Below are 22455 nucleotides of genomic sequence, written 5' to 3'. Positions count from 1 at the left end.
TGGTGTAGAAAAATGTCTTACTTTGTTAAAAGCATTTATGGTGTAGAAAAATGTCTTACTTTGTTTAAAGCATTTATGGTGTAGAAAAATGTCTTACTTTGTTTAAAGCGTTTATGGTGTAGAAAAATGTCTTACTTTGTTTATGGTGTATAAAAATGTCTTACTTTGTTTAAAGCATTTATGGTGTAGAAAAATGTCTTACTTTGTTTAAAGCATTTATGGTGTAGAAAAATGTCTTACTTTGTTAAAAGCATTTATGGTGTAGAAAAATGTCTTACTTTGTTTAAAGCATTTATGGTGTAGAAAAATGTCTTACTTTGTTTAAAGCGTTTATGGTGTAGAAAAATGTCTTACTTTGTTTATGGTGTATAAAAATGTCTTACTTTGTTTAAAGCATTTATGGTGTAGAAAAATGTCTTACTTTGTTTATGGTGTATAAAAATGTCTTACTTTGTTTAAAGCATTTATGGTGTAGAAAAATGTCTTACTTTGTTTAAAGCATTTATGGTGTAGAAAAATGTCTTACTTTGTTTAAAGCATTTATGGTGTAGAAAAATGTCTTACTTTGTTTAAAGCGTTTATGGTGTATAAAAATGTCTTACTTTGTTTATGGTGTATAAAAATGTCTTACTTTGTTTAAAGCATTTATAGTGTACAAAAATGTCTTACTTTGTTTAAAGCATTTATGGTGTGGAAAAATGTCTTACTTTGTTTAAAGCATTTATGGTGTAGAAAAATGTCTTACTTTGTTTAAAGCATTTATGGTGTGGAAAAAATGTCTTACTTTGTTTAAAGCATTTATGGTGTAGAAAAATGTCTTACTTTGTTAAAAGCATTTATGGTGTAGAAAAATGTCTTACTTTGTTTAAAGCATTTCTGGTGTAGAAAAATGTCTTACTTTGTTAAAAGCATTTATGGTGTAGAAAAATGTCTTACTTTGTTTATGGTGTATAAAAATGTCTTACTTTGTACATGGTGTAGAAAAATGTGTTACTTTGTTTAAAGCGTTTATGGTGTATAAAAATGTATTACTTTGTTTATGGTGTTGAAAAATGTCTTACTTTTTTATGGTGGGGAAAAATGTCTTACTTTGTTTATGGAATATAAAAATGTCTTACTTTGTTTATGGTGTATAAAAATTTCTTACTTTGTTTATGGTGTATAAAAATGTCTTACTTTGTTTATGGTGTATAAAAATGTCTTACTTTGTTTATGGTGTATAAAAATGTCTTACTTTGTTTATGGTGTATAAAAATGTGTTACTTGGTTTATGGTGTGGAAAAATGTCTTACTTTGTTTATGGTGTATAAAAATGTCTTACTTTGTTTATGGTGTATAAAAATGTCTTACTTTGTTTATGGTGTATAAAAATGTCTTACTTTGTTTATGGTGTATAAAAATGTCTTACTTTGTTTATGGTGTATAAAAATGTCTTACTTTGTTTATGGTGTAGAAAAATGTCTTACTTTGTTTATGGTGTGAAAAAATGTCTTACTTTGTTTAAAGCATTTATGGTGTGGAAAATGTCTTACTTTGTTTATGGTGCAGAAAAATGTCTTATTTTGTTTATGGTGTGGAAAAATGTCTTACTTTGTTTAAAGCATTTATGGTGTGGAAAATGTCTTACTTTGTTTAAAGCATTTATGGTGTGGAAAAATGGCTTACTTTGTTTATGGTGTATAAAAATGTCTTACTTTGTTCATGGTGTAGAAAAATGTGTTACTTTGTTTAAAGCGTTTATGGTGTATAAAAATGTCTTACTTTGTTTATGGTGTGGAAAAATGTCTTACTTTGTTTATGGTGTGGAAAAATGTCTTACTTTGTTTATGGTGTGGAAAAATGTCTTACTTTATTCATGGTGTGGAAAAATGTCTTACTTTGTTTAAAGCATTTATGGTGTGGAAAAATGTCTTACTTTGTTTAAAGCATTTATGGTGTTGAAAAATGTCTTACTTCGTTTAAAGCATTTATGGTGTAGAAAAATGTCTTACTTTGTTTAAAGTATTTATGGTGTGGAAAAATGTCCTACTTTGTTTAAAGCGTTTTTGGTGTGGAAAAATGTCTTACTTTGTTTAAAGCATTTATGGTGTAGAAAAATGTCTTACTTTGTTTAAAGCATTTATGGTGTATAAAAACGTCTTACTTTGTTTATGGTGTGGAAAAATGTCTTATTTTGTTTAAAGCGTTTATGGTGTGGAAAAATGTCTTACTTTGTTTAAAGCATTTATGGTGTAGAAAAATGTCTTACTTTATTTATGGTGTGGAAAAATTTCTTACTTTGTTTAAAGCGTTTATGGTGTGGAAAAATGTCTTACTTTGTTTAAAGCATTTATGGTGTAGAAAAATATCTTACTTTGTTTAAAGCATTTATGGTGTGGAAAAATGTGTTTCTTTGTTAAAAGCATTTATGGTGTGGAAAAATGTGTTACTTTGTTTAAAGCATTTATGGTGTAGAAAAATGTCTTACTTTGTTTAAAGCATTTATTGTGTTGAATAATGTCTTACTTTGTTAAAAGCATTTATGGTGTGGAAAAATGTGTTACTTTGTTTAAAGCGTTTATGGTGTAGAAAAATGTCTTACTTTGTTTTAAGCATTTATGGTGTGGAATAATGTCTTACTTTGTTTAAAGCATTTATGGTGTAGAAAAATGTCTTACTTTGTTTAAAGCATTTATGGTGTGGAAAAATGTCTTACTTTGTTTAAAGCATTTATGGTGTAGAAAAATGTCTTACTTTGTTTAAAGCATGCACGTCAAAATTTAAAATATGTGATGTGTTTATAATGTAGAAAATTGTTTTACTTTTTTCGAAAGAAATTAAATTTAAAATATCTGTAGCGAAATCTTAAAATCTGAAATATGTGGTGCATTTATGACGTACAAAAAATGTTTTACGTTTTGAAAAAAATAGCACAGACGTAAAAATTCGAAATATCTGGTGCATTTATGACTTATTAAATGTTTTACTTTAAAAAAAAAAGCATAAACATTTAAATCTGAAATGCGTAATGTGTCTATGAAGTGGATTGAATGTCTCTTTTAAAAATGATATTATTTACAACGTTTTGTCGGAAATTTGGTGTAAAAATAGCTAGCCCGAATCTAAAGTAAAGTTTGGGCGGTTTAGTAAATTTAGGCTAATTATTTTACGTTACGTTCCAGACATAAAATTAATATAAAACAACATTCATTGCGCTTCATGTACGCACCAGATATTTCGAATTTTTGCATCTACGTTTTTGTATTGTTTTTCGAAAGGAGGAATAAAAGCATTCTTTCCGCGTAATAGCCACACGATCTATGTCAAATTTTTACTTGTTTTTTCATATATCACTCATATTGAGCAAGTCTTTGAATAATAAAGACGAAACGTCAAGGAACCTATAAAAATCGGTTTTCCTTATTATTTTTTTGTTACGTTGGATAATTAATTCCATCATATATACGTATTTATGCAATAAATGGTTTATTTCTCGAAGTTTTCCATCAATAGCTTCCGTTCTACAAAATTCTGAATCGTCCATTCTTATTGTTGTTTTGTGGCACGATGTTTTTCAAAACACAAAAATGTAATTAGAGTTAATTCTTTTTAGAAATACATTATCTTACACGGAATATTCTTTATAGAAAGCCATCTTTGTTTTCAGTATCAAATGTAAATTTAAAGTGGAAGCCATTTTTCTTATCAGCGGCAAATTTAAATATTGAGAGTAATGAGTTATATTAATGCATTCTTCCGCTCATTTTCTCTATCTATAACTATAGACAGAACAGGTACTATACTTTGGTCTCAGCCCGAAGACCAAGAAAAGTCCAGTAGAATTTTGATTCTGTATTAACATATCACGTGAATGCCTCCTAGTGGATTGCATTTACGCAACGAGGTGACGTTTGCACAACATGGCGTTCGTTTAGAAATATACAGAACTAAAACATGGGCAGTTCTTCCCTGACTGTAATAATATACAAAGAAAATAATACACATACACAATAGAGTTATTATTTTTGTTTGTCACACATACTTATTGATGATTATTTTTCGGTACACAAAAACGCGCACATGACATGAAATTAAGATGCTTAATTCAATCCTGCTTAATCTCACGATCCAAAAATAATATTTCTCAACGGGCTAGGTTTAACATCTCTGATATATGGCTTATAGGACCCTCGTGAATTTTTTTTTTTATTTTATAATGCCCTGGTGTTTGGAGGTGTGTGTTGAGCAAAAAAAAAATGGTAGTAGGCAGGCAGTCTGGAACCCGTACACCGAAGGAGGAAAAGAACGTGAAAAAAATGTAACGTCTTTGCCGTTACGTCCATCACCAAACCGAAAGTGGCGAAGGTTTAAATTAAGGCTAGTCAATCGAAAAAAGATGATGACTTTCGAAAATGTCGGCGAAAAAGCGACCCCTCCTTGTAGAAAAGTGCCCAGTTGAGAATGAAGGAATGTTTTTAGCTAATTTTTCGATATTTGTCGTCCGAAGTATCGAGCTTCAAAACGATACTGATCTCGTGAAAATCCGTCACCTCTGTCGAAAGTTTTAGTCAGACATACATACATTCATACATACATTTAAACAGACAGGTAAGATTTATATTATAGATGGATTCAACTGTCGTCGACATACTTTCCTTTTCTCAACTTCTTTTTCTCTCACCCAGAACATTTCATCGCCTCCTCCTCTTCTTGAACACGTGACACCACTTCATCAGTCACGCACACATGGGTCATACCAACACCTATCTATCTGCCTCCCACTTTTTATCCGCCTAATATCCCTCTGCCTTTTTCTCATTTTACACACTCAATTTAACACTCCTCCCACATAAGTCTCACACAATTATACTCCGCTATATTTCACCTGTTCCTACGTCTCGTATACTCTCCTCTTTCTAGATTACCTTCGTCACTCTGCTGCATATAAGGCTCATTTTTATTCTTAATAAAGTTTATCTGCATCAAATGATTACGGTCGTCTGAATTGAACGAAATGTTTGGTTCTACTAGCCTTTTGTCATGCATAAAAGTTACCATTTTGTCAAAAAAAGTAATTTTCTGTTTTAAACTCTCTTGTGTAAAAACGTGTACTTTCTATGAATTCAAACGTCTATATAAAAAGGAAACAACAAAAATATATGAATCTATATTTAGGTTTTAGACTTTTAATATAGAGCAGACAGGGCCATCGAAAAGTCATAATCTATTTTTCAATTTTGATAACAAATTTCTATAATCTAACAAATTTCTGAGAACAAAAAGCATATAAACAATAAACAATGTATATGAAAAACGTTATACACTAAAAAGGAATAAAAGTAAAAATTGGTTTGAATTCATTTCAGCAACATTTTTATTGCACCATTTTGTTGAACGCCATCTTGTACGACGCCATCTTGTTTGAAGTTTCCTGTGCGTTGTATAAGGCGAAAATGCATGTATCGATGGTCTGCACGCTTGTCGAACTTGGCACTTTAAATTTTTTTTTTCTTCTGGGATTTCTTTAAAAAACAATGAAAATGAATACGAACAATTGATAAATGCAAAATCATTTAATGAATAAAATCGTTTTAGAATAACTCCGGGAATTTTGAAAACTGTGATGCAATCATTTGTGAGCAGTTTTAAGAAATGTGTTATTGTTTTTAGTTTTTTTCCTACCGAGGAAATATTTTGTTCAATGGCATTCATTTTTAATATTGTTTATTGTATATAAATACAATGTTCCTGTTATTAAAAATTTGAAATAACTGATGACTTTTGAAGACTCTCCATATATGAACGGAGACCCAAAATTAGTTGTTCCAAAATGCTATTTTTCCACTTGACAGCAATGTTACCTGATAAGGTTAACATGTTTGTCATGCCACGCATTTATTTAAGAGCCTATACCTATCCTTAAATTTCGTGATAAACAGCTTTTCATTCAGGCAAAGAAAGCAAAGGAAATTTAATGATTGACAGCTGTTTTTTAATTGAATCTAACTTGCGTAAGGATTGATTTTATCATTGATCAATACTTTTTAATTAGAAGCTTGTATTTAAAACTGTCTGTTTTACTTCCGGTCTGTTTATCGCTTAGAACGACACATATTATGTGATATGTTTGTGTTTTCCTTTTGTATTTCGTTTTGCTTTTATTTTTTATTGTTTGTAGATATACAAATTTAAAGGTTTTTATCGAGGTAATTTTAAATCTTATAGTTTTGCAATTTTTTAGTATTATTTTTATTCCATTTTTATTATAAATAATTTTATTAATAATAATCAATAATAATTTTTATCAATAATTTTATTATTAACCATTTTATTATCTTATATGTGTTATCATATTTTTATTAATGATGTTATTATTATTATTATTATTATTATTATTATTATTATTATTATTATTTGTACTTTTTCCTTTTGCTTTCTCTTTTTCTTTTTTTGTTTCTCCTCTTCCTTTCTTTCTTTCTTTTTTCTCTGTGTTTCTTCTCTCTATTCTGATATACACTTTTATTCTCCCCCCTTTTTTCTTCGTATTTTTCACATATATTAAATGCCGTTATTTTTTTTTCATTCTGAATGCCATGTGATGCGACCTCCTGATAAATGTGTGTTTGTAAACTTATGTAAAATTTTCATTACAAACTAAACTTTTGTATAAGTAATATCGTCTGAAGAGATTTTTAGTTACTTGTAACTGGTTGACCGGAATATACTCATGAATGTGCGGCGGCATATTAATGATTATATAAAACAAATAAAGAGTAGATATAGCTTTTCTTCGGTATTGAACACTCCTGTATTTACCTCGTTAAAACTTCATTGGTTGTTTTACCTCTGAAAATATTAATATATATACATATATACATATATATACATATATATATGTGTATATATATATATATATGTGTATATATATATATATAGTGTGTGTATATATATATTGTGTAATAGACAGTCCCATCAAATAGATTTTTAAAAAGTAGTTACATATACCAACGATCTCTTTTAGATTTAAATAAAATATCCTTATCAAAAAAGGGTTACGCACCGATAAGCTTCCTAAAACAATATGGAAACACTCTCTTACAAAGGTTCACAAACTATATTTACTTTAAAAAAAACTGGTTAAAATTTGGTGTTTTCTGCCTCTATACCCCCCGCAATTATGCTGATGAGGAGACGATATCGAGAAATATTCTACTTATTTCTCGAACGGTTTATTTGTAAATATCGAATGAATAAAAGGATATCGTTTCCGAAACGATCGTACAAATGATTTTGTTATGTTTCCTCCGATGAAAACTTGATTGATAATTTTACAAGTATTGATCTCTCACCCTTCATATATATATATGTGTGTGTGTGTGTGTGTGTGTGTGTGTGTGTGTGTGTGTGTGTGTGTACTAGAAGAGCACCGTCCCAGGAAGGGTCAAAGCAATTCGTCTTTCCAATCCTTTGCATGAACCTAAATCTATCCCTCATCACAACCGCTTATATCTAACAATCGTGTAGGTGTTTGTGTTTATGCGCATGTGTATCTGAAATTGTGTAATGAATCAAGGTACTTCGTGTTATGTATGGATTTTTTAATATACTTTTGCAGTGAGAACATTAGTGTGAAAAGTGAGTGTATTTAAACAGTATAGTTCAAAAGAAATATTGATTTGTAAAGCTGATGATTCAATTAGTTGAAATGATGACGATATTTTTCGATTGTTCAGTGTCCAATAATTTTTTTTACATTGATTGTACATTCGTCAATCGTCGTTGGGATATTACTATTTATGTGCGACCGATTTTAAGCACGACAAACTTACGACTAATTACAACAACTGATCTCTGCTGCGTCTCTATAGCACAAATAAGCTGTTTTCTAAAGCTTTCAGCCAGCATATCTTTCTATGGAAATCGCCCGAGACAAGGCATGAAGCCACTTTACGTATCGGGCTAAGAAGAACGAAAACTGATTTTAGCAAAAACAGGAGATGCTTATTGGCCTTAGTCTTGAAAAGACAAAGGCTGTAGATAGAAGGAAAACAGTGAGCAGGAAGAGAGTTCCACAACCTTGCAGTCCTTGGAAAAAACTAATGGAATAGGAATTTTTTTCTTTTTTTTTTTTTTACATAGGGTTCACCACTTATCAAGGCCCGAAGTAATAAAACGACGAATCGATGGAGATCTCAAACGAACTGGAACAAATAAAGCCGGGAATTCTGATGAACATATGTCATATTAGTATTTGTAGAAAAGACTTAGACTAGCAAAGATTAACGAAACCCACAGAAAAATAATACCTATTTTTCTATTTCTTTTTATGTTTGATTCATATCTTTTATAAATATTTCCCCTAAATCCGAAAAAAAAATGCTTGTTAATTTTGTAAAAAGATTTTTAACGGAATTTTTTTTTAAAAATCATCATGCCCGTCCGTCGAAAATAGAATACTTCTTATTCATTGTTAGGCTTTAAAAAATTGAGAATTTATTTTTGTCAAATATCTTTTGAGTTTTTATTCACTGAATTGGTATCTAGTTCTCTCTCACTGCAAGGACTGTGACACCAAGGTCGGAAAGTGGGATTGAGAATAAGCGCCCTCGGGGTGGGGCACCCTGACTTGCAAAAGTGCCTGAGTAGCCCCATAGGCATTCCACGGTAAGGGCGCCTCAGGCGATTGACAATAAACTCATCCCTTCTCAAAGAGGGAAGGCAAAGCCTGGGAGAGTGAAACTCCTAGAACAGCACAGAACTTTACTCCCACCGCAAAATCAACAGGGACTGGATCAATGCGGGAATGGTATAATCTCTGTTGATTTTCGGCATCCAGTTGTTTACCTGCCAAGATTACTTGAACGTAAAATCGGCGGTTGTCGGTCGTCACAGGTTGCTCGAATGATGTGACTAAATCGCAGGAATAGAGAAACATGGAGGTGACGGTATCTCAGTGGTTAATGATACGAACTGACAACCTGGGTGTGCCAAGTTCGAATCCAGGTCATTCCACAGAATCGATTCCACTTAGCAACCTCCACGTGGTCCTTCCTGTAGATTCTCGATATCCTTCTAGAAAGAATTCTGAATAGAAAGATATCGGGGAAACGAATGGCAACAAAATCATCATCATCATCATAAATTATACTAAACAACAACAACAACAGGAGCAGCAGTAGCAGTTGTCGTACCTAATCATACATTTGTCGTGCCTAGGTCGGCCGTCGGTGCAATCTATTAAAAGGATTTCAACAGCTATGGAAGTTATCAAGCGAAAAAGCCACGTTACGTTTTATCATTGTCCTCTGCTAATCCAGTTTAATGTGGATGACTCCGTGATCCGAACGACCTTTGAGACTTTGTAGACCTGTCATTTGGATGGCAAAACTGTCCGAATTTTTGCCCATCGAATTGGCCTGCCAAGACCAAGCCCCTGAATATCCGTTGTTGTAAATGTATCCGAACAGACTTGTGATGTTCATGCCAGCTCCGGACGCCTGGGAAAACTCACCGACGACAACCGGTTTCTTTAACCCATAATTCTTTTTCTTATTCTGAAAAGAAACATAACAAAGAAAAATGTCACGTAATAATATTTTTTTTAATTTTTTATCATTTGTTATGAGTAGGGTTAGGACGACAGCATATTCTTTTCGTTGTTTTCACTCTCGAGTATATATCCGACATAGTTAGGCACAATTAAGCAATCGAGAACCACATCAAAAAACATATAAGATATCAATGGATATATACATGAGAATTAAAACAATGGAAAGAATATGCTGTTGTCAGTAACGTAATATTTATCTTGCATTCTTACTCGAAATGATATATTCTTTTTAAAAAATGTAAAAAATGATATATTCTTTTTACAAAATGAAAAGTCCGACAGCAGTCTGTTTACTTCCGCATCACCACCTTCTCTATGATCAGATTGGGCATGAGACCCAGGATAAATACGTTTACACAGCTAAGAAAGGACAAGAAGTTACTTGCTCGAATAGAAGGATCTTGAACGAAGCAATGCTAAAGAAATCTCAAGAGATAAGAACGAGGGTACAAAGTTTGTTTGTTTTTTACACAGGAATCACAACTTATCAATGTCCGGAGGCCACTCGAGGATAAGAGTTAATGGGTATACATTAGTCAATGTGATTATAGTGTAGTAAACATAAGTAGTGGAAATTTTGTAAATTGGATTACTTAGGAGGATGGTTCATGAAGAACTTGTTTACATTGGACTTGGAGACAATCAGATTGTAGTCAGCTGGAAAGCAGGCAATCGAAAGAGAGTTCCACAGGCGTGCAGTTCTAAGAAAGAAGCTTTGTTCATGGAATCTACATTTACGTCTAGGCACAGACAAAGAGTTTGGGAAATTATTGATAGTGGTTTCGAACAGACGAGTGTGTTTCGAGTTTGGCGAGGTGAGGGGGCATAAATTGAAGCTTAGATGAGCACTTGCCATGAAAATAACGATTGGCCGAAGTGTTACTTTTATTTAGAGCAGGATATATCTTCAAACTTTCTCCAAAAAGTTTTTATGAGAACTTATACTAAGTACATATACTTAGTGTTTTATGTTAATGTTTGTTTATGTATTTTATCTACGCGTGATAGTGCACCTTAACTCACATCTAGATAGGAGCTAAACACTATCTCTGTGACAAAACCACAGGTAAAACAGTTATAGGTTTGGTGCTGCCAAAAACACCACACAATGAACAAATATCTAAAATAAGTATTAAAAACCGTGGGACCTTGAAGAAAGAGTTGAGTGTTATAATCGACAGGTGCTCCCTCATTGGGCCGCATGAGGAACCCGATCGCTTTCTTGTGAATGTTGGCTTTTGTACTTTCAGACACAATAATAGGTAACCACCCCCCCCCTTTAATTTCCGGTATCAAAATAATAAAAATCAAATACAGAGCAGCAAAAATAACCAACATAAACCGGAAACTCGGAGGAAGAAATGAACGACAAAGAGAATAGAAGGCGCTTCTACACTATTAGGACGAAATTTTGTAGTCGATAAATGGAGTTTTCAGATAAAAAAAAAACAATGATTCCAACTGATTTTTTTGTCGATTTATAATAAATTACAATGGTAGCTTCCAAATTATGCAGTCGAAATTACCTGAATATTACTGAATTATTAATCAAAACAACTTTAATCGTGTTAGCAGATAAAAAATTGCGTCCATCTTATTTAAATCGAAACGGAAAATTACCTCCCTTTAGAACTCTGTTGCGTCTTACGATCGTTTTCATAAAATTCCATCTTTTATTTTCTTTTAATAAACAATTTTCCACTTTATCGATTTTCGTAATTTTCGTAATGTTTGGATATAATCATTTTAAAAATCCGACAAATACGTAGATACAATTGTTTTCATGTACAATTCAGTATTACGATTTTCGAAATTTCGTCCTTATAGTGTAAAAGCGCCGAATAGAATGCTATTACAGAAACCACCAAAAAAATCGAGATTATCGGAAACAGATGAAAGAGTTATGGGACATGACTAGCATACAACGTAAGAAAGAATCGTGAATTAAGCGAAACTTATTCTCAAGAAAGCTTGGCTTTCAAATCTAGTACTAATGGAAATACAAAGAAAGATAAATGGTGGGAAAGACCAGGAAACACCCCTCACTAGAATTTTACATATAGAAATCCCACATGTAGAAGACCGGTAAAGCTTAAACACTGCAAACATGGAGAATCTAGGGAACAAAAGGAACTAAACGATAATGAAGCCGCTGAAGTAGAAAGCATTATACAACTTATGAACAGAAGAAAAAAAACTCCCAACTCTTAAGGAACCAAGAGTGGAAGAAATTAAAATCAAAAACAAAATGGTGAACACGTTTATCTCAAGCAATTTAATTTACGCAGGTCCCAAGACAGTAAGTATGAAATTTAAAGTAGAAAAAAGAAAATGGACCGACAAAACCTGTATGGAGACTCAGATCACTAAACTTAAAGAAGTCAAAGCGATAAACAAAATGAAAGCGAACAGAAGAGGATAGAAAAGTTTAAATGTGACTCGCGGGGAGAGGCTAAACAAGAAATACGAAGAACTTAAGCAAAAGACGATGCAGATACAAATCAGAACAGTACAAGCAAAACTAGATCTTACAAAACAATGAAAGCCAATTCTATCAAAATGTAAACGGAGGAAAAACAAAAACAAAACGATCGGACCCAAAACAAGTGCATAGATTTCTATTGGAGTAAGATATGGGAAGGGCGACAAGATTATAATAGAAAGACAAAATGGCTGAAAAACATGAAAAAAAAAGTCACAATAAATTGAAGAAGGGACAGGGAAATGAAATCAGCAAGAACCCCTCAATACAACCCCAAGAAAATGACAAACTGGAGCGCAATACACGCATACTGGTTCAAAACATTCACAACACTACGTGAAAGGCTAATTCAAAACCTGAAAAATTGTATCCACGAAGCAGACGGGTGAGAATGGATGACTAAAGGTAGAACCACACGGATACAAAAGAAACAGAAAAGGGAACCACCCCCAGCAACTACAGACCTATAACATGTATACCATGTGAAAAATCTTAACAGCACAACTAAGAGAACAGATTTACTACTCTCTTATTGGTCGTGGATTACTTCATGAGGAGCAAGAAGGATGCCAAAGAGAGGAACACATCATCCATCATACATAGATTTAAAGATCCTGAAAGAGGTAAGAAGTAGAGAAATCTGTGCATAATATGGATCGACTAAAGAAAGGGTGCAGCAGGAACCCAAGCATGGATAATAGAATGCCTGAAAACGTACTAGATACCAAGCAAGATTATCAATTTGATTGAAAAAAGCAATGAAAACATGGAGACTTGAGAACTGACAGGTGATGAACAATACATAACTGAAATTAAGATACAAACAGATATATTCCTAAATGATTCACTATTATCACTCCTGTTCACCATAGTTCTGATGCCCATTAACAATATACTAAGAAAGTGCTAAGCCGGATACAAGTTTATTAAGATGGCTGAATAAAACCACCTAATGTACATGGGCGATCTGAAACTGTTTGCAAGATTCGAAAAGGAAGTAGAGACATAATAAAAGATATAAAAATACGAGCTGTGTCACTAGTATGATACTTCGGCCGTTATTTTGGGACCAAATAAGAACTGAAGCATCTCAATCAGATGACCAAGAAACTTATAGCCATGCATAATACACTACATTCAAACTACGATATTGACTGACTTTATGTGAAAAGGATTGACGGAGAAAAGAGGACCGTTTGGTATAGAAGACTGTGTACATAACACAAACGAAGAATTAGAAAAAAATATATGGAGAACACAAAATGCCTAATTTCTGTATGAGAGATACTAAAAAAACAATAGAAACAACAGAAAAGCAAGCGATAAAACGAATGAAATAAAATGGGAAGAGAAAACGATACACGGACGATTCATAAACTAAGGAAAACACTTAGCAATGGCTACAAAGGGGAAACCTATGCAGTGAAAGTGAATCCCTAATAACTGCCGCAAAAGATAACGCGATTACAACCAAACACATCAAAGTAAGGATCGACAAGACACAAGAAAAGAAAATGCAGACTCTGCGGACAAAGACGCAAAACAATAAACCACATGTTGAATGCATCAAACTAGCCCAGAAAAATAATATAAAAATTAACACGATAACGTGAGGAAGGCAGTACACTGGCAATTATGCAAACGATTGCTTCTTGCACGCAAACAAATGATACAAACAAAAACAAATGATACAAACACAAACAAATGATACAAACACAAAAAAATGATACAAACACAAACAAATGACACAAACACAAAAAAATGATGCCAACACAAACAAATGATACAAACACAAAAAAAATGATACAAACACAAACAAATGATACAAACACAAACAAATGACACAAACACAAACAAATTGTACAAACACAAACAAATGATACAAACCCAAACAAATGATACAAACACAAACAAATGATACAAACACAACAAAAAGACACAAACACAAACAAATGACACAAACACAAAAAAATGATACAAACACAAACAAATGACACAAACACAAAAAATGATACAAACACAAACAAATGATACAAACACAAACAAATGACACAAACACAAACAAATCGTACAAACACAAACAAATGACACAAACCCAAACAAATGATACAAACACAAACAAATGATACAAACACAACAAAAAGACACAAACACAAACAAATGACACAAACACAAAAAAATGATACAAACACAAACAAATGACACAAACGCAAAAAATGATACAAACACAAACAAATGATACAAACACAAACAAATGGTACAAACACGAACAAATGATACAAACACAAAGAAATGATACAAACACAAAACAATCATACAAACACAAACAAATGGTACAAACACAAACAAATTGTACAAACACAAAAAAATGACACAAACACAAAAAAATGATGCAAACACAAACAAATGGTACAAACAAAAAAATATGATACAAACACAAAACAATGATACAAACACAAACAAATGATACAAACACAAAAAAATGGTACAAACAAAAAAATATGATACAAAAAAAAAAAATTATACAAACACAAACAAATGGTACAAACACAAAAATATGATACACACAAAAAAATGATACAAACACAAACAGATGATACAAAAACAAATAAATGATACAAACACAAAAAAGTGATACAAACGTTTGTATCAGTTATTTGTGTTTTTATCATTTGTTTGTGTTTTTATCATTTGTTTGTGTCTGTACCATTTGTTTGTGTTTGTATCATTTGTTTGTGTTTATCATTTGTTTGTGTTTGTTAAAATGTGTTTGTGTTTGTATCTTTATTTTTGTTTTTGTATCATTTGTTTGTTTTATGTAATATTTGTTTGCGTTTGTATCATTTGTTTGTGTCTGTATATATTTGTTTGTGTTTGTATCATTACACAAACAAACAAATGATACAAAAACAAAAAAAGATACAAACACAAACACATTTTAACAAACACAAACAAATGATAAACACAAACAAATGATACAAACACAAACAATTGGTACAGACACAAACAAATGTTACAAACACAAACAAATGATAAAAACACAAATAACTGATACAAACGTAAACAAATGTTACAAAAACAAACAAATGATACAAACACCAACAAATGATACAAACACAACAAAATGATACAAACGCAAGCAAATAAGTGATACAAACACAAAAAAATGATATAAACAAAAACAAATGATACAAACAGAAAAAAATGATACAAACATTAAAAAAAATGATACACACACAAAACAATGATACAAACACAAACAAATGATACCAACCCAAATAAATGGAACAAACACAAACACATGATACAAACAAAAAAATGATCAAACACAAAAAATTATACAAACGCAAAAAAATGATACAAAAACAAACAAATTATAAAAACACCAACAAGTCATAAAAACACAAACAAAGCATACTAACAAAAACAAATGATACAAACACAACAAAATGACACAAACACAAACAAATGATACAAACACCCACAAATCATTCAAAGACAAACTATACCAACACAAGCAAATGATACAAACACAAAGACACGATAACAAGACAAACAAATGATACAAACATAAACAAATTCTACAAAAACAATTATGAACACACAAACAAATGATACAAACACTAAAAAATTGTACAAACACAAACAAATGAAACAAAGGCAAACAAATTATACAAACACAAACAAATGATAAAAAACAAACAAATAGAACAAACACCAACAAATAATGCAAACACAAACCAATGATACAAACGCAAACAAATTATACACACACAAATAAATGATACAACCACAATTAAATGGTACAAACACAAACAAATGATACAAATACAAATAAATGATACAAACGCAAAGAAATGATACATACACAAACAAAGATACAAACACAAAAAATAGTACAAGCAAAAAAATGATACAAACCAATGATACAAACACAAAAATATGGTACAAAAAAAACAAATGATACAAACAAATGATGCAAATACAAAAAATGATACAAACACAAAAAATGATAAAAACACAAACAAATGATACAAACAGAAACAAATGCTACAAACAAAAACAAATTATACAACTACAAACAAGTGATACATATACATACAAATAATACCAACACAACCAAAATGTACAAACACAAACAAATGATGTAAACACAAACAAATGATAAAACCAAATTATACAACTACAAACAAATGATACACATACAAACAAATAATACAAACACAACCAAAATATACAGACACAAACAAATGATGTAAACACAAACAAATGATCAAACCAAATGATACAAATACAAACAAATGATACAAACACAAACAAATGATACAAACACAAGAAAATGATAACAAACACAAAAACATCATACAAACACAAACAAAAGGTACAAACAAAACCAAATGATATAAACACAAAAAAATGGTACACACAAAAAAATGATACAAACACACACAAATGATATACACACAAATAAATGATACAAACAAAAAAAATCATACAAAAACAATGAAATTATACAAACAAACACAAATGATACAAACACAACCAAATGATACAAACACAAACAAATGTTTCAAACACAAACAAATAATGCAAACACAAATCAATGATAAAAACAGAAACAAATCATACAAACAGAAACAAATCATACAAACTGAAACAAATCATACAAAACGAACAAATGATACAAACACGAACAAATGATACGAACACAGACAAATGATACAAACACAAATAAATGATACAAGCACCAGCAATGGAGACAAACACAAACAAATGGTACAAACACCAAAAAATGATACAAACACAAACAAATTATATAAACACAAACAAATGATACAAACACAAAAAAATTGTACAAACGAAAACAAATGATACAAACACAAACAAATGATACAAACACAAACAAATGGTAAAAACACAAACAAATGATACGAACGCAAACAAATTTGACAAACACAAACAAATGATACAAACACAAAAAATGGTACAAACCCCCCAAAAATGATACAAACTCAAAACAATGATACAAACACACACAAATAATACAAACACAAACAAATTATATGAGCACAAAAATGATACAAACATAAACAGATGACACAAACGCAAACAAATTTTACAAACACAAAAAAATGATACAAACACAAACTAATGACACAAACGCAAACAAATGATACAAACACAAACAAATGATACAAACACAAACTAATGACACAAACACAAACAAATCATACAAACACAAAAATATGATACAAACACAAACAAATGACACAAACGCAAACAAATTGTACAAACACAAAAAATGATACAAACACAAACAAATGACACAAAAACAAACAAATCGTAGAAACACAAACAAATGGTACAAACACAAACAAATGGTACAAACACAAACAAATGGTACAAAGACAAACAAATGGTACAAACACAAACAAATGGTACAAACACAAACAAAGGGTACAAACACAAACAAATGATAAAAACACAAACAATGATACAAACAAATGATACAAACATAAACAAATGATACAAACACAAACAAATGATAAAAACACAAACAATGATACAAACAAATGATACAAACACAAACAAATGGCACAAACACAAACAAATGATACAAACACAAACAAATGGTACAAACACAAACAAATGATACAAACACAAACAAATGGCACAAACACAAACAAATGATACAAACACAAACAAATGATACAAACACAAACAAATGGTACAAACACAAAAATTATACAAACACAAAAAGTTATACAAACACAAACAAATGCTACAAACCCAAAAAAAATATTCAAACACAAACAAATGATACAAACACAAACATATGATACAAACACAAACAAATGGCACAAACACAAACAAAGGGTACAAGCACAAACAAATCATACAAACACAAAAAAATGATACAAACCCAAACAAATGATACAAACACAAACAAATTATACAAACGCAAGCAAATGATACAGACGAAAACAAATGATACAACACAAACAAATGATACAAACGCAAACAAATGATACAGACGCAAAACAAATGATACAAACACAAACAAATGACACAAACACAAACAAAGGGTACAAACACAAAAAAATGATACAAACACAAACAAATGATACAAACACAAACAAAGGATACAAGCACAAACAAATGATACAAACACAAACAAATGATACAAATACAAACAAATGATACAAACGCAAACAAGGATATAAACACAAACAGGCAACAATACTAGAAAATGAATGTCACAAGATGTTATGGGTCAAAGCTATACAAACGGATAATCTTATTCAATCAATAATACCGGATATCATAATAGTTAACAGGAAGAACAATTCCTGCCAGATTGTAGATTTTGTCGTTACGACAGAACACAAAATGAAGAAGAGGGACACGGAGAAGCGGAGCAAACACACATAACTAGCCAGAGTGCTCAAAGGGATCTGGAAAATGAAGAAAGTTAAAATAACAAGGACTAATAGTAGAGGTGCTTGGGACGATACTTACAAACTTTGAAATAAAGAATGGGAGAGATTGGAATCAGAGTGATGGTTGATAAAATACAACGGATAACAATAATGGAAACTGCAGAAATATTAAGGAAAACCTTGAATGCAGAGACTAACACGCGAACTACAAGCACAACTTGGTCACACAGAAACAATTACAGATCTAAAAGGCAAAGGAACATCACATGGAATCAATGGTATCAGTGTATGATATCACCCCTCTGTGTGTATGTGTGTGCGTGCGTGCGTGTGTGTGTGTGTGTGTGTGTGCGTGTGTTACACTATAAACTGGCACCACATCAAATAAATGAGAGTCAAGGAGGATGGAAAGACCGAGGAGAGAAAGCACTGACCAGACCTCCGCTGATTGAGTGCAAAGAGGACCCGAACCTTGAGGTCGCTTATTGCCGCCAAAATTCCACTGAAAACCAATAGTCGCTACCAATGAGAATGAATGGTAAGCGGCTGTTGCGATAACGCAATCTTTTTGCAAACGTTATCGAAAGAGGTGTAAAGTACTGGAAATCTGAAGAGACTTGTTGTCACTCAGACTCAAGAGAACACCAGAATTTGTTCTCAAAGAGCAATCTTGTATTATGGCTTGTGTGACCACTCCTTGCGTGACTAGTGAGTTAATAATAATAATAATAATAATAATAATAATAATAATAATAATAATAATAATAATAATAATAATAATGCACGGAACTGACCAATGAGTTGAAGGGGATATGGAAGATGAAAAAAGTCAAGATAACAGCACTAGGAACCATTCTGCAATACTTCGAAATAAGGAGAGAAATTGGAATCAGGGGATGGATATGAAGATGCAATAGCTAGTAATGATGAAAACGGCTGAAATTTTAAGGAAAAGTCTTGAATGCAAAGACTAATACACATTAGTTACTAGCATAAGTGAATAGTATGGAAATGCAATAGAAGGGAAACGGAAAGAAGGGTGAACACCACATGAAAACAAGAAACTGAAATTGTTTGATAGTAAATTAATCTCCCCACAAAAAAAAAAATAGGTGTCTTCTTTGACAACTGATGCGTATACTTTTAAATCCAGAGCTACGCCTTCTAAACTCTTTAATGAGGGATAAATGAAACTATCTTACCTTAAACGGAGAAAAATCGCGGAAGTAACCAAGCGGTGCGTATGAATGCACTTCAAAAAAGTCCAAGTATCCCTGAAAGATCAAGAATAAAAGTTTTAAATATTCCAACTTGGAATTGGAATGTGCTGAAACATTTTTGCATCTCATTTTTTGAAAACACGTAATAAGAACCTAGTTTTCATATCGTACTAGCATCTCAGCGCGGCGTTTCCCGGGTGTTTGGACGTGTATGTTGAGCAAAAAAAAAAAAAGTGGTGGTAAGAAGGCAGGCTCGAACTCGTACCGCGAAGGAGGAAAAGAACGGGGAAAAATCTGACGTCTATGCTGTTACGACTACCGCCAAACCGGAAGTGACTTATATTCAAATTAAGGCTAGACAATCGAAAGGAGAGAATGACTTTCAAAAATATTGGCGAAAAGAGCGACCCCCCCCTGTAAAAAAAAGTGCCCAGTTTAAGGTGAAGATATTAATGTTTTAGCCAATTTTTCGATAATTGTCGTCTGAAAAGTCGAACTTAAAAACGATACTGATCTTGGTAAAATCCGTCGCCTCTGTCGGAAGTTTTAGGCAGACACGCAAACATACATACATACATTTATATATTGGTAACTAAAAATTTTCGACCCAAACCGATTAAAAAGCTTGCTCTATCTCTGAATACCCTTTATGTCAAATTTCAAATGTTTAGACCAGAAATTGTCTGAGTAATTTGATAGAGACCGCAGAGGTAATTTTTTTTAAACTTTGACCCCATTATGACCCCTTAAAATTTATTGTTTTGGGATCAAATCAAGTTATTAAGTTAGATCCATGTCTAAGGAACTTATATCTAAAATTTCAAGTGTTTAGACCCAAAATTATCGGAGAAGTTTGGTAGAGTTCTCAAAGGTCAAATCGTTGAACTTTGACCTCTTAACAGCCAAATTTGTGGCCGAAAACGGATTACAAAGATTTTCCCAACTCTCAGTACCCTGTATATCAAATTTCGCATCTGTAGACTTAAAATTGATTGCGTTATCGCGGTGAAAAATGTACACAGACACACAGACACGTTCACTTTTATATATATATATATATATATATATATATATATATATATATATATATATATATATATAAATTGTTTGGGTTTTTCGGACTACTGTTCTCATATTAAGTGTTTATTTCACAACGTTATTCAGGAAATCTTTCTGTCCAACTCCGAAATCTGCAAGGAATTTCGACAGAACTCATTCATTCACGAGGGTAACATTTTCTCGTTCCGTCAGCCATGACTGCAAATATTCCCAAATAGTTCGCAATTGTATTTTGAGTGTCGTCCGCACTGGAGATTGAACCTTCAACCTCCAAAAGAGTGTAAACATACAACTAAATTTTACTAAGTATTTTATCTACTACACTACGGGTCCTTGCGGATCCCCAAAATTTAGAAACAGTTTTTTATAACTAGTAAAAATACGCGAGCATTGATGATAGCAATAGTTTTTAATGTTCATTTTTTATTATTGTATTTATTTATTTTTGGAAGGAAGGGTATAACAACAGTAGTTACAAAGACAACGACAACAAACAATAGATGCAGCAGCCACCATTAATGATGTTTGAATTATCTGCTTGTTGGTCAGTGATTGGAGCAAACACGTAATTTCAATTCTGACTTGTCCAATCAAAAACAAGCTCTCATGAGAGCAGAGAGTGAATTCCTGATTTTTATTTAAGAAAGTTCTTGCCACTAACCTCCTCTTTACTGCAAGGTATATTCGCCAGTTTTATTGTTTTGGGGTTTGCTTGTTTTTTGTGGGGGTCGTTTTTTTGTTTTGTTTTGTTTTTTTTTTTGTTTTGTTTTGTTTTTTGTTTTTTTTTTGTGTGTGTGTGTGTGTGTGTGTTTTATGAACCCATTAACTCCTTTAATTATTACAATTATTGAAATCTTTCTAGGATTCCAATTTCTTTTGATGTAGTACATCATACCTTGGTATTTAGTTCTCTTCTCTGTCTCAGCAACCCGTTAAATTCAGTGTTCATTTAGAACACTGAATTTAACGGGTTGCAACTCCTTCTGATCGCATGTCACTATGCCATATGGGAGGTGATGATGGTCTAGAGGTTCACAGCACGAATTGACAACTTGTGTGTCCCAATTTCGAATCCAGTTCGTTCCACAAAAAATCACTTTCACTTAGAATGTTGGCAATCTCATATAACCTTGATGTCTTTCTAGAAAGAATTCTGACTAGTAAAATATCGGGGAAACCAATGCCAACAATAGAATCGTCCTATTTATACTATCTACATCGATTGCCTACACCATATTGGATGGTGTATGACTTATTTACAACTATTCTTTCTGGTATATGCCCCCATGACTTGCGGCTAGACTGGATCTCCGTTTTCTTGTGCAGATGCTCCAGCGGAGATATTTGCATACATTTTTGTCTCGCATTGTGTAGTTGTCGTTTCTCAGCGAAACCTTACAATTGGGTGTCAGGTGGTTTACACTTTGTATAGTCGTGCGATAAAACCTGTACTTATCGTTACTGAGATCACTCATGTGTGTGTGTGTGTGTGTGTGGTGTGTGTGTGTGTGTGTGTGTGTGTGTGTGTGTGTGTGTGCATCGTTGCAATTTGAACTTGTGAAAGCACAGCGGGTTCCGTTCACAACAAAAGATAGGCGAAATCATAACACTGGTTGTGGCAATATAGATAAACGATTGTGTCATTTACAGGAGGCTAAACCTTAA

The 22455-nt window shown here is 32.2% G+C and overlaps 1 protein-coding gene across 2 annotated transcripts in view; it reads right to left on the bottom strand.

The window, feature by feature from the left end:
* Positions 1–5338: 5338 nt before the first annotated feature.
* The window catches only part of LOC145243535 (mannan endo-1,4-beta-mannosidase-like), a 78455-nt gene continuing 61338 nt past the window's right edge, over positions 5339–22455 (bottom strand). The window contains exons 7-9 of one of the 2 annotated variants that reach the window (XM_080106508.1): positions 19714–19785; positions 9269–9533; positions 5339–5501 (exon numbers count right to left, since the gene is read on the bottom strand). In XM_080106508.1, the coding sequence (XP_079962634.1) occupies positions 9288–9533; positions 19714–19785 (318 nt within the window). In that variant the 3' untranslated portion in view covers positions 5339–5501; positions 9269–9287. Of the gene's footprint in view, positions 5502–7562; positions 9534–19713; positions 19786–22455 lie in introns of those variants that run through there. The other variant, XM_080106507.1, reaches the window with a different exon arrangement.

The sequence above is a fragment of the Euprymna scolopes genome, chromosome 22 (assembly GCF_053919585.1).
Source record: "Euprymna scolopes isolate OS-2025 chromosome 22, ASM5391958v1, whole genome shotgun sequence".
In the NCBI taxonomy this organism is placed as follows: Eukaryota; Metazoa; Mollusca; class Cephalopoda; order Sepiida; family Sepiolidae; genus Euprymna; species Euprymna scolopes.
Note: the sequence above shows the minus strand (reverse complement) of the source record. Positions and strands in the feature narration are given on the sequence as shown.